The 11,791-nt window shown below is 43.4% G+C and overlaps 1 protein-coding gene across 1 annotated transcript; it reads right to left on the bottom strand.

Moving 5' to 3' along the window:
• Positions 1 to 6,090: 6,090 nt before the first annotated feature.
• LOC121003961 (cholesterol 25-hydroxylase-like protein) lies at positions 6,091 to 7,228 on the bottom strand. Its single transcript, XM_040435953.1, has one exon. It carries the CDS (start codon positions 7,221 to 7,223, stop codon positions 6,396 to 6,398), a length of 828 nt encoding a protein of 275 aa, XP_040291887.1. The 5' UTR covers positions 7,224 to 7,228; the 3' UTR covers positions 6,091 to 6,395.
• Between the last annotated feature and the right edge of the window lie 4,563 nt (positions 7,229 to 11,791).

Below are 11,791 nucleotides of genomic sequence, written 5' to 3'. Positions count from 1 at the left end.
CTATGGTTTTCCGTCAGCCGCTCTGATGGATGGTAGCGGTGTTGTGTATGGATGTGTTTGGGGGTTATTTCACTCCTTGGTAGCCTAAGGTATAAGGTGAGTGTGAAAGCGAGGTTGGAACCGAGTTCATCCTTACAGTCACATCCAGGGTCACAGGAGCAGTGAATGACAGGCTGCCCCTTGTGGCCTGTCTTGTTGCATGTGTGAGTAATCGTGACAACCACACACAGTGCAATGTGACTAGAGATGAGCGAAGTTTTGAAAAATTTGATTTGTCTGCTTCGCCAAATTATATAAAAAAATTCAGTTTGTGACTAATTACTTTGTCACGGAGTGCATTTTTTTGTGAGTAGCGGGTACAATAACATGGAGCTGCAATAGCTGCGATAGCGCCCCCCCCTCATTGTACCCCTCAGATGCCGCGTTCATACATGATCGCGGCATCTGAGAGCAAAAACAGAGTAAAATTAACAGAATTAATTTTTTTAATCATACTTACGGCCTCCATTTGCTTGCAACGGGCGCGGAATCTCGTGCGGGGCCAGATGACGTTGTCACTCCGGCTGTCATGTTGAAGTCACAAGTCACCACGCACGGGATTTCAGCTGAGATCTTTAATCAAGATGGCGGAAGCCGGCCCGTCGTGAGAAAATGGAGGAGGAAAGTATGATTTTATTTTGTTTTTTACACTATTTCAGGTTAAATTCGGATCAAATTTCATTTGGTTGGATACAATTCGCTCAACTCTAATTGTGACAAAAAACAAACGTCCACAACATGCAGTTCTCCCTGTAAATAAAAGTGCCGCCTGGCCACAGCAAAAGAGCTGTTCTGCTGCGGTGAAAGCATCGTTTATTGCAGCCATTACCACAAAATTGCTGCAAATAGTGCGTATTTTGCCAAATCACGCAATATACTTGACTTGTAATAAATTTGACTACACGGAAACCTTCTGCTTCTTGCCCAGACATTCAGCTATTGTTAGTATACCATAAAGATTCCTGCCTTGAGGTGCATTCACCGTGACAGTTTTGGCATGTCTTTGGTGCCATCATTTGCATAAAATTGCAGTACAATGCCATGAGGGGCCGTCTAGCAATCACAGCACCGATGACCTTGGATGTGACTGTAAGGGAGAAATTGGCTTCCAGTCTTGCTTTCACACTTGCCAAACGCATTAGGCTACAATGGAGTGAGGTAACCCCCAAACAAGTCCGCACACCCACACACAACGCTGCCTCCATCAGTCAGTACTGCCGATGGGACACCCTGTCGCACAGAACTCACAGGAACACGTTATGTTCCAGCATACGACAGGCAAACCTCTGGCACATTGGCCTTCAATGGTAACACAGCAAAGTGGTAGTTAGAGGGTGTGAGTACATTTAGGGCAACAACGACTTATTAAATGATGGCACCAAAAAGAAGTGCAAACTTGTCAGTGTGAATACACTTTTGATGTGTGCAGGGGACACAGTGAACACGAAAAACTGCTGTACTGAAGAGATGGTGGGTGATCTCTAACCTACATAGAGATGGCTCCTTCCTCTTATGTACGTCTCCCACAGTTCTTCCTTCATACACTCACAACTAAGGAACTCTCTCCTTATACCTTTGGACCTCCCTCCTTTGCTTCCTTACAAACTAAGGAGGGTCTACGATGACTTGTAAACCCACTGTCCTACTGTGGGGATGAGTCACATAGGGTCAGAATAAGAACGTTTTCAATGTGCTACCTCCTTTTTCCTGGCGCCCTGGGCACCTTCCATATCATGCCTTATGGCAAATACGGTACTGCCTGGGTGGGGGGAAAAAGTTTATATTGAGTCTTTAAATCTTGAGATTCATGCAAAAATGAAATTAAAGGAGTGACATATTAGACACTTGGTGCTAACATTGCCCGGAGAACCAACTCATTGTATTGGCAGTAAGGATCATTCCTTGAATCCCTTATCCGGTCAGCATCTGAGGAAACATGCATATATAGTACACTAATACACGAGGGTAGCACCATGAAGACACATCTGTCAATAGGTTAGGCTGTGTGGGGGACAAGGTCTGTGGTTGTAGCTGAAAATAATGATGTGACATAAGTCACTTTGAAATAAATATTTTTTCATGGTTTCCTTAAAGTTGGAAATGTGAGTGAGAGAAGGTTCTTCAGCTGCTGCTTTATACAGTACTGTGTGTATTAGACCCAATACTATGCTAAAGGTATTATAATATACTATACTACTAGAAGAAGGTATCAAGACTATTAGAAGTCACTTCAGAGGTGACCTATTTAAATGTTCTTGGCCTGTAGTCTCATGCTATAAAATTTTTAAATTATAATGAAACTCCTTGGTGACTCGTTAAGGGGTTTTTCACCTTAGGAGGTCTTTAAGCCAGATTGGTTGCTGCAGTGTGTCACATCAGCAGCAGGAAGACGGTAAGTATGCTCCCTCCGTAGGTCCGGCGATGCGTATGTGTGTGTGTGGGGGGGGTCTGGTAGAAAGGTATAAAACCACTTTAATATTCTTATTAATAGTAGTATACAATCCACTAGTATTATCCCATACAAAAAATTCCATAGAGGGAAGCAAATAAACTTTCAAACAATTTTCGAAATACGAACAAAAGTTTCTTGGCTTTTCATTTTATCCACTTTTGCCTATGCAACAATCCTTATTTAAAGGGGTTGTCTGGGTTCAACCCTCCAGCCCCCCTGACATAATGCTGTCCTTTGTCCTGTGCTTAATTGCACTGTCCTAGCTTGCAAAATAGTTAGGGCAGCGCTAAAGATCGCCCATCGGTGACGTCACCACGAACACTGTTAGGCGGAAGCCTCCACCTAGCAGTGTAACAGTACAAACAAAAAAGCCTTTGCCCTGTGCGATTCAGAGCAGGGCAAGGGAGAGCATCAGAGTATAAAATGCTCTGATGCTCATTTCAGGGGGGCCGGAGGGGTGAAGATGGGGATATGTCTGGGTTCACCTCTGCAACCCCTTTAAGGGCTTCACTAGTATTTTAAAAAGTGCTGAACAGCAGAGCACGCATAAATGAATTGTTATAGGTGGTGAGAACAAAGATTAGAGGGACATTTCCATCGTAGACATTTATGACATATCAGCAGGGTACAGTATGCCATAAATGTCTGATATCTGAGACCCTCACTTATCGGGAAAATAGGGTTCCCACGACCCCAATTTGCCAGTTTAACCTGGAAAAGTAAATGGAGAGGTGGTTATGTGCAAGTGTTTTTGATGGCAATACCTGTCTCATAGATTTTCAGTTCATAAATTAGGCTACTTTCACATCTGCGTTTTCCTTTCCAGTATTGAGATCCGTCAGAGGAAACGCTTCAGTTTTGCCCCCATTTGTTGTCAAAGGGGACAGAACTGAACTAAAGGGAACAGAGTGGACCAGAATGCATTCCGTTCCGTTTTGTTGTGTTCCCACGACGCACACAAAAGTGCAGCAAGCAGCGTTTTTGAGTGCGTCCTGGGATACCGAGCAAGGCGATTTTTCCGACACAGTGCCAATTTACTTGTTCCAGAAAAGAAAGAACATGTTTTATACTTGTCTTACAAAATCCGGCCCACGGACCCATTAAAGTGAATGGGTCCAATACAGACGCACAATGACTGCATCCGTAATTTGTGTATCCCCGACAAAACGGATGAGGTTGTGTGCATGAGGCCTAACACTAGCAATTTTTTGGGATGGTGTGCAGTAAATGAAGGCCCCCAATGGACGAGGATGGTCACATAACATTCCAAAAGAGGCATTTTGGGACAGGAGTACCTGGGCTATTAATAAGAATGACTGCAATAAACTGGTAGCGATTTAAAATATCGGACATTGGTGCACATGGGACAGCAAATAAAGGCACATTATATGTGGGGTGCCCAGCAAAATGAAAGATACAATGGTCACCATGGTCTGTCAAAAATCTAAAATGTGGGCCTAAAAGGGAAGTGGGCCAGGCAGGTTGGATTACAACTACATCTGTTTTCCCCCAGAGATAAGCGGTGACCGTGCTTATCTCCCCTAGGGAAACAACATGCAAACATACACCTATTGTGCTGCTTGATAGCTATCTCATACTGTATCTAGGTCCTGCTTCATTACTATTAATCCCCATCGTTTACATCAGTTATTGCCAACCTGTGGCTCTCCAGCTGTTGCCATATACCAGTGATCGCTAACCTCCGGCACTCCTGCTGTGGTGACTCCCAGCATGCTCCATTCTTTTCTATGGAGTTCTGAGAACAGCCAAGCAAGTGTGCATCTTGTGAGTTGTAGTTTTACCACAGCTGGAGTTCCGGAGGTTAGCCATCACAGCTATAGGCCTCATGCGTTGGACACCCGTGGCCGTATTGCGGCCCGCAAACGGCGGGTCGGCAATTGCCGGCCGTGTGCACCCCATATCACGGATGCGGACCCATTCACTTGAATGGGTCCGCAATTCCGAAGATGCGGAACGGAGTCACGGAAAGGAACACCAGAAGCACTATGACTTGTCATTTTTTTTTTCCGGTGCGGACATACCACAGACCCATTCAAGTTGAATGGGTCCGGCCCGGTGCACGGATGTTGCCCATGCATTGGGGACCGCAATTGCGGTCCCCAATGCACGGAACGGCCGCACAACGGCCATGTGCATGAGGCCATAGACTGTCAGGGCATGATGGGAGTTGTAGTTTTGCAACAGCTGGAAAGGCACAGGTTGGGGACCACTGGAGCAGAGTACACCGAGAAAGTCGCTCCAAGCGACATACAAGGTCCAGGCAGCTGCTGCCCTTAGTTTAATGCTCTTCCCATGCCAACCTAAGAGATAAAACGGTCTTTACTTTCTTCATTGTCAAAGCATTTTCTATTGGCCACTTGTGTGTTATATCTGCATGTTATATCATTTTCACTCATGAATTCCTTTTTAATGGATATACCATACATCCCAAAACTTTCACACATAAGGGCATCCAGACAGACATCAAAGACAACGATATCTATTTAAAAAAATCAGAATTTAATAATTATTCTTCATTGATACAAATATAAAACATTAATAAACTGTAATAAATACATTTATAATTTACAACAACATGTACAAAAAATAGTACATACTTTTCTGGCATTGTTTGGGAGCACAGCCAGCTGTGTTCAGTGCAAACGTTTTATTCCATGAAATCTGCACATTTTTCCCATTCAATAAAATAATTTATCCAGCAAATTCTTCATCATCTTATCAAAACCGTAAACTGCTTTCTATCTGTTTTAGCACTTTCTTAATACATTCCTGAAATCACTTTCCGAACCCTTCACTTCAATAAATATACCCCTTCTTCAGCTTTCAGTATATAGCAATGTAGCAAAGATGAGTTTGACATTTGTGTGACATGTGTTTTTGTTAGTTGTCACTGTGCAAAAAAAAGAATCAAATTCAGCTCTGCTACATCTGCACTTATAATACTGTCAATCCAAATGACACATGCACAAACTGTCTATTAACACTTACTGTAAGCAATTCTATTAACACCCTCTGTAAGCACATTCTTTACCATTTGCTCTATGGTCATAGTAAACCAATCGCTTTATACACTTAATATCATCACTTTAGTCTTTACATCACAATTATTCACATAATGATGTCTGAAATTGAATATTTCTACATATTTATAATAAATAAATTATCCTTCTGAAATGAATGTATGTACTAAACGGCATCGGACACAATTATTGTCACATTAATGTACTATAAATAAATTAATTAATACTCAGGAGTAAGACATAAAGTTCATTTACCCCCTAAGGGCGCAGTACTTTGCTGCATTGTGCAGGTAAATGCATGTTCATAGTTAGTCAATGTTGAAGTTTAATGTCCAGTTATCATTTAGTGACCATGCATCCTTGATTGACAAGGAGCAGGTAGATGGTGCAAGGTACAGGTTTGGACCATTCAGCCTTGATGGACAAGGAGCAGGTAGATGGTGCAAGGAACAGGTTTGGACCATTCAGCCTTGATGGACAAGGAGCAGGTAGATGGTGCAAGGCACAGGTTTGGACCATTCAGCCTTGATGGACAAGGAGCAGGTAGATGGTGCAAGGAACAGGTTTGGACCATTCAGCCTTGATGGACAAGGAGCAGGTAGATGGTGCAAGGCACAGGTTTCGACCATTCAGCCTTGATGGACAAGGAGCAGGTAGATGGTGCAAGGAACAGGTTTGGACCATTCAGCCTTGATGGACAAGGAGCAGGTAGACTGTACAAGGCACTGTTTCAGTACCACTTACTGACTATTCAACCTTGAAGACACAGTCACAGATGTAGCACATGGTGCATCTACCCACTTGCTCCTGAAATGCAAATCAAGGTCAAGTTCTGACCATTCATTCAGTCCATTGCTTGGTTCTTAAGGTTTCTTCTGATCTTTCTTCTGTGCTATAGTATTAAACAACTTGTCCCAATGAGTGAAGTAAGGTGCATAATTAGACACAAACTTTTCATGATGGAGATCGTGATGATTTGGTCCGCCACATAAGCCGAATGGTACTAAGTTGTGCATAGACCATGGCAAGTCATAGCCACAATGATCTTCCACCGACAGGTAGATATGGACGATGAAGACGGCCATTTCAGTCATTGGGTGACAACCCAGCAAGATGGGACTGACGTTAGCAAAGAATCCAAGAGACAACATCTCCCAGGAACTGGAATACTGTGTCGCCAGCACAAAGGTAGCGGTGTACTTGTGATGCATCTTGTGAAAGTTTTTATACAGCCAGGGAATCTTGTGGTGCAGCAGGTGCCAAGCAAAATACTGGAAGTCAAACAGAAGCATACAGGCAATGATGTCCAGTATAAATCGATGCAGTTTTGGTGCCACAAGTGGTAAATCGACTGGTCTCCAGTACCAGTAAGCAACAGTCAGTGGAAATATGAATACCAAGTGGCTGTAAACGGTGTGTGCCAAGCAGTGTAGCACCATAGCCAAGGTAGGTCTGGACTTTGGCTGTACTTGATATTTCTTCAGAGCAGGTATTTTGTGACAGAGGGCATCCAGTGCTAGGTAAGGAAGGCAGAAGAACATGTAGACAGAGAAGGAGAAGATAACTGGATAGAAAGGCGATCTAATCACATGTTCTTTAGAGGTGACAAAGTCCCATATTGGCTGCAGAAGAATTGAGCCTGAATCTGCTTTTTCTCTCCAGGTGGAGAGGTCTGGGAGCTCTACTTGCATGCTGTTGTTCATTCTGTGTAATGTGCTCTCACAGGTCTGCTTGGGGAGAATATATAGCCCTCCTACTTCCTCCCTGACGCCTATCAGCTTCAATTCAGGGAAATCCCAGATAACTTTCCTTCGGAATGAAATGCAGTGACGTCCTAAAAGCAAAACTTTTACACATGAGGCTGCAGATCGGTCATGAATAATTCATCATCTTCATCGTCTTTAGTGGACGATCTTCTAATCTGAGGATTTCTGTGTTAGAGCTGTGACTCTACATATGGGAACTACTGATCCCATCAGGGCCACATGGTCAGGTTTCCTGATGCAGTTTTCAAAGCCCAAACTAGGAATGAATAAAAAAAAAAGGGAAAAAAAAGAGGAGAAGTCGTATCTATATACTTTCTCTCCTTTTATCAGCTCCTGATTCTGGCGTCCAAAACTTCATCAGGAAACCTGACCGTGTGGCCGTACCCTTATGCTTTTCGAGGCAGCTGTGACAGTATCGGCAGTGGAATATTCTGCTTTATTCCACATAGATTCTACACAGAGGACACATTTCTCCTGGTCTGAGTTTTCACACCAGCGTTGTTGTTTTCCGGTATTGAGATCCGTTTAGTCCTTGCGCATTCTGAATGGAAAGAGATCTGTACAGGATGCATCAGGATGTCTTCTGTTCTGTCAACATTCTGTTTTGTCATAAAACCGCTGCAAGCTGTGGTTTTGTGTTCAGTCATAAAAACGGAAAAAAACGATCCCTCACTGAAAACTATGTAAGTCAATGGTGACGCATCAGTTTTTTTAGGAGCCTAAAAAAAAAACAATCTGTCACCAATTGACTTTCGATGTATTTAGTGACGGATCCCTTTTTTTATTTCGTTTTAATTTCACACAACCGCATCCTAACGGAACAGATGCATCCTGACGGGCAAAATCAAAATGGATCAGGTTAATTCCCGTATGTATTGAGATCCTCTGCCGGATTTTATTACCAGAATTAACAGCGCAAGTGTGAAAGTAGCCTAAATGATCCGTTGTGCGGAGAAAGGTTTCCTCCCTAACCACTAATAGATAACACGGAAGACACATTTGAAGGGTCATTCCATCTGAAGCTGAGGGTCATGCTGTGGCAGGCAATGTGTTAATAAATCAATCATTTAGGCAAAATTTCCTCTTCCTCTTCAAAATGAGGTTCTGAAGTGGTGGAGGTGTAAATTATAATGAGTAATGGGCTCCTAACTATGAATTATTAAGACTATGAGAAGTTACATTAAAGAGCAGAAAGTAAAAAAAATAATAATGTGAAATTGCGGCGCAAAATCTGTGTATTACAATATCAGCAAAATACCAGATCTCATCCACACATTATGTAAAAAAATATGCAATCAAGATTAACCTGCAGTGTGGTGCAGAAAGTAAATTATTTCTGAAGATTTCACACTTGTAGCACATAAGAGGAAATCTGAAGCAAGACCACAAACCTGTGACTAATGGCATGTGGGCTTTTTCCACAGAAATGCAGAGTGGGCGTGCCCTTAAAGGAGTTGTCTCACCTCAAATATTGGTGGCATATCACTAGGATATGCCACCAATGTCTGAGATGATAAAACCCTTTAAGGGAGAATGTTCTTTACTGGGTGCAGAATGTAAGACTTAGGCCTCATGCACACGACCGTTGTTTGGGTCCGCATCCGAGAAGCCGTTTTGGCAGCTCAGATGCGGACCCATTCACTTCAATGGGGCCGCAAAAGATGCGTACAGCACTCCGTGTGCTGTCCGCATCCGTGGCTCCGTTCCGCAGCCCCGTTAAAAAAATATAACATGTCCTATTCTTGTCCGCGCTTTGCGGACAAGAATAGGGATTTATATTGACGGCGCCCGTTCCGTTCCACAAATTGCTGAAGGCAACATAGGCGGCTTCCATATTTTGCGGATCCGCGATTTGCGGACCGCAAAAAATGGCACGGCCGTGTGCATGAGGCCTTAAAGGGGTTGTCCCAGATTTTGATATTGATGGCCTATTTTCAGACTGTGTCATCAATATCTGACTCGTGGGGGTCCGACTCCCAGAACATCGGCCAATTACCTGTAGCTGTTTGAAGACTAAAGTGCATTAAAGTGAATGGGACTGAGCTACAATACTAAGCACAGCGCCGTGCATTGCATAATGGCTGTGTTTGGCATTGCAGCTCAGTCCCATTCACTTTAATGCACCTAGGCCATGTGACCAATGAACGTGACATCACTGGATAAGAAAAAGACTGCAATGCTCAAAGGAGTGTTGCGTCCTCTTCAAACAGCTGATTGGTGAAGTGCCGCTTCCTTTTTAAACAGATGATGTTCTGATACTAATGACCTATCCTGAGGTCATAAATGTGACATAATGTATGGGGTTCGGACCGCGCTTCTGGTCCAGGTCAGTATGCAAGTTCTTTAACCCTTCTCACTTCCTCGTTTGCAAAGAGAGCCTGAAGGCTGCAAATATCCCTCAAATAGATATCACACTGCGCATCACACAAAGCGTAAATGTAATCCCTCCGTGGTAAATTGCTCTGGTTTTGTTCAAGCAGCCACGTATCGTTCAATCAGGTTCAATCTCCCCACGGACTCAGATGGTATACACCACAGACAAATCAGTGTATTTTTTTCAGGTTCCTGAAAGTATTCTGTGGACAAAAATAGCTTCTGCAATAGTGAAGCTCCGTGATACTTCTTAAAAACTTTTTATTTGTCCATACTTACAAGACAGACAACTTAAAACGACTTTTAAAACACATAAAATTCCCAGCGTCTGCTGCTTCTGCCCGACCCGGGTTTCACTCCTAGAGCTTCGTCAGGGGCGCGGTCCGAACCCCATACATTGTATCTGCTTTGAATGTGATTGAACCCACATCACTTTTCCGGACCTGCTGCATAACATTATTGCGGACTGGTGATATATTTATATTTTTATCATAAATGTGACATGACTGGCCAAGGAAAATGCTGCAGTGCTCAAGGAGTGCTGCGTCCTTTTCAAACAGCTAATTGGCAGATGTTCCGAGCGTCGGACCTCCAACAATCTGATATTAAAGACTTATCGTATAGATCATCAATTTCAAAATTTCAGAAAGTTTTGCTGGCAATGAAATAATAGCATATTCTGTGTAACAGATGAGTAAATTCAATGGTATTTTTATATTTCTTCAATGTTACAAATGAATCATTTGTTCAATAAGCCGGAGGTTGGCATGTCTTATCCGTGCTCTGTTATTTCATTATAGTCCAGCACTGGCTAAAAAAAACTGACTTCACTGGAAAGCTGGAAATTCTGGCAGTCAGACAGAGATTTAAAATCGGCAAATTCCAACCCCATACAACTGAAACTGAAAATTGAGAAGGAATTGGCGTTAGGCAGAATAATGGGCCCGTTTGTTTCCCCTCATTTCAAGAACATTCGCATCTCTCCCCTTGGCCTCGTCCCTAAAAAGGAGCCAGGCTCCTTTCGATTGATTCACCATCCGTGAATTGCAGTATTCCTAAGGAAGAGGTCTCAGTGTCCTATGTGTCGTTTGATAGGGCTGTGTCACTAGTTAGACAAGGTGGAAAAGACGCTTTATTGTCCAAATCGGGCATTGAAGCTGCTTTTCGATTGCTCCCAGTTCACCTTGATTGCTACCACCTCCTGGGTTTCATGGTAGACGGCTGTTATTATTATGACACTTGTTTGCCAATGGGTTGCTCCATTTCATGTCATTATTTTGAATTGTTTAGCACCTTCCTTGAATGGGTTATCCGTTTTGAGACTCGCTCCCAGGCGATCATCCACTACCTGGATGATTTCTTATTTGTGTCCCCCGGTAGTTCCGCTGGATGCCAATTCCTCCTCAATACCTTTCGTTATTTCATGTCCCGTTTCGGTGTCCCCCTGTCAGAAGACAAGACGGTAGGTCCTGCCACGTCTATTACATTTTTGGGTATCGAAATTGACACGTCCTTGATGATTTTTCGCCTCCCTGCAGACAAATTAGACAAACTGTCAGGAATGATTTTAGTTTTTTTCGCCGTTAAATCAGTTACCCTCCGTCAAATGCAGTCATTTCTTGGCCTTCTGGTTTTCGCGTGCCGCATCATGCCCATGGCCTGTGTCTTCTCTCGGCGTTTGTCATTATCTACATGCGGTATTAAAAAACCTGATCATCACATACGGTTAACCAAGCAGTTGAAGCTGGATTTGAAAGTTTGGAGTGAATTTTTGGCCAGGTAGAATGGCTACACGTGCTACCAAGCCCCAGAGGTCACAACGGCGGAGCTGTCATTGTTTACGGACCCGGTGGACTCCACCGGTTTCGTAGCCGTATTTGGCTGCGAGTGGTGTGCCTCTCCGTGGCCGGAACAGTGGCGTAATGTCGGCTTGTGCTCCAATATAACGCTCCTTGAGTTGTTTCCCATCATTGTGGCCATTAATCTATGGGGTCCAAAAGTCCAGAACAGACGCTTATGTTTTTGGTCTGACAACATGGCGGTAGTTTATTGCATTAATAAATTGACCTCTTCATCCCCTCCGGTACTGTCATTATTGCGCCATTTGGTCCTCCATTGTT

This window comes from Bufo bufo, chromosome 6, assembly GCF_905171765.1.
Source record: "Bufo bufo chromosome 6, aBufBuf1.1, whole genome shotgun sequence".
Taxonomy (NCBI): Eukaryota; Metazoa; Chordata; class Amphibia; order Anura; family Bufonidae; genus Bufo; species Bufo bufo.
Note: the sequence above shows the minus strand (reverse complement) of the source record. Positions and strands in the feature narration are given on the sequence as shown.

Coding starts and splice junctions, on each gene's coding strand:
- LOC121003961 (XM_040435953.1), bottom strand. CDS start 7,223: ATGCAAGTAGAGCTCCCAGACCTCTCCACCTGGAGAGAAAAAGCAGAT.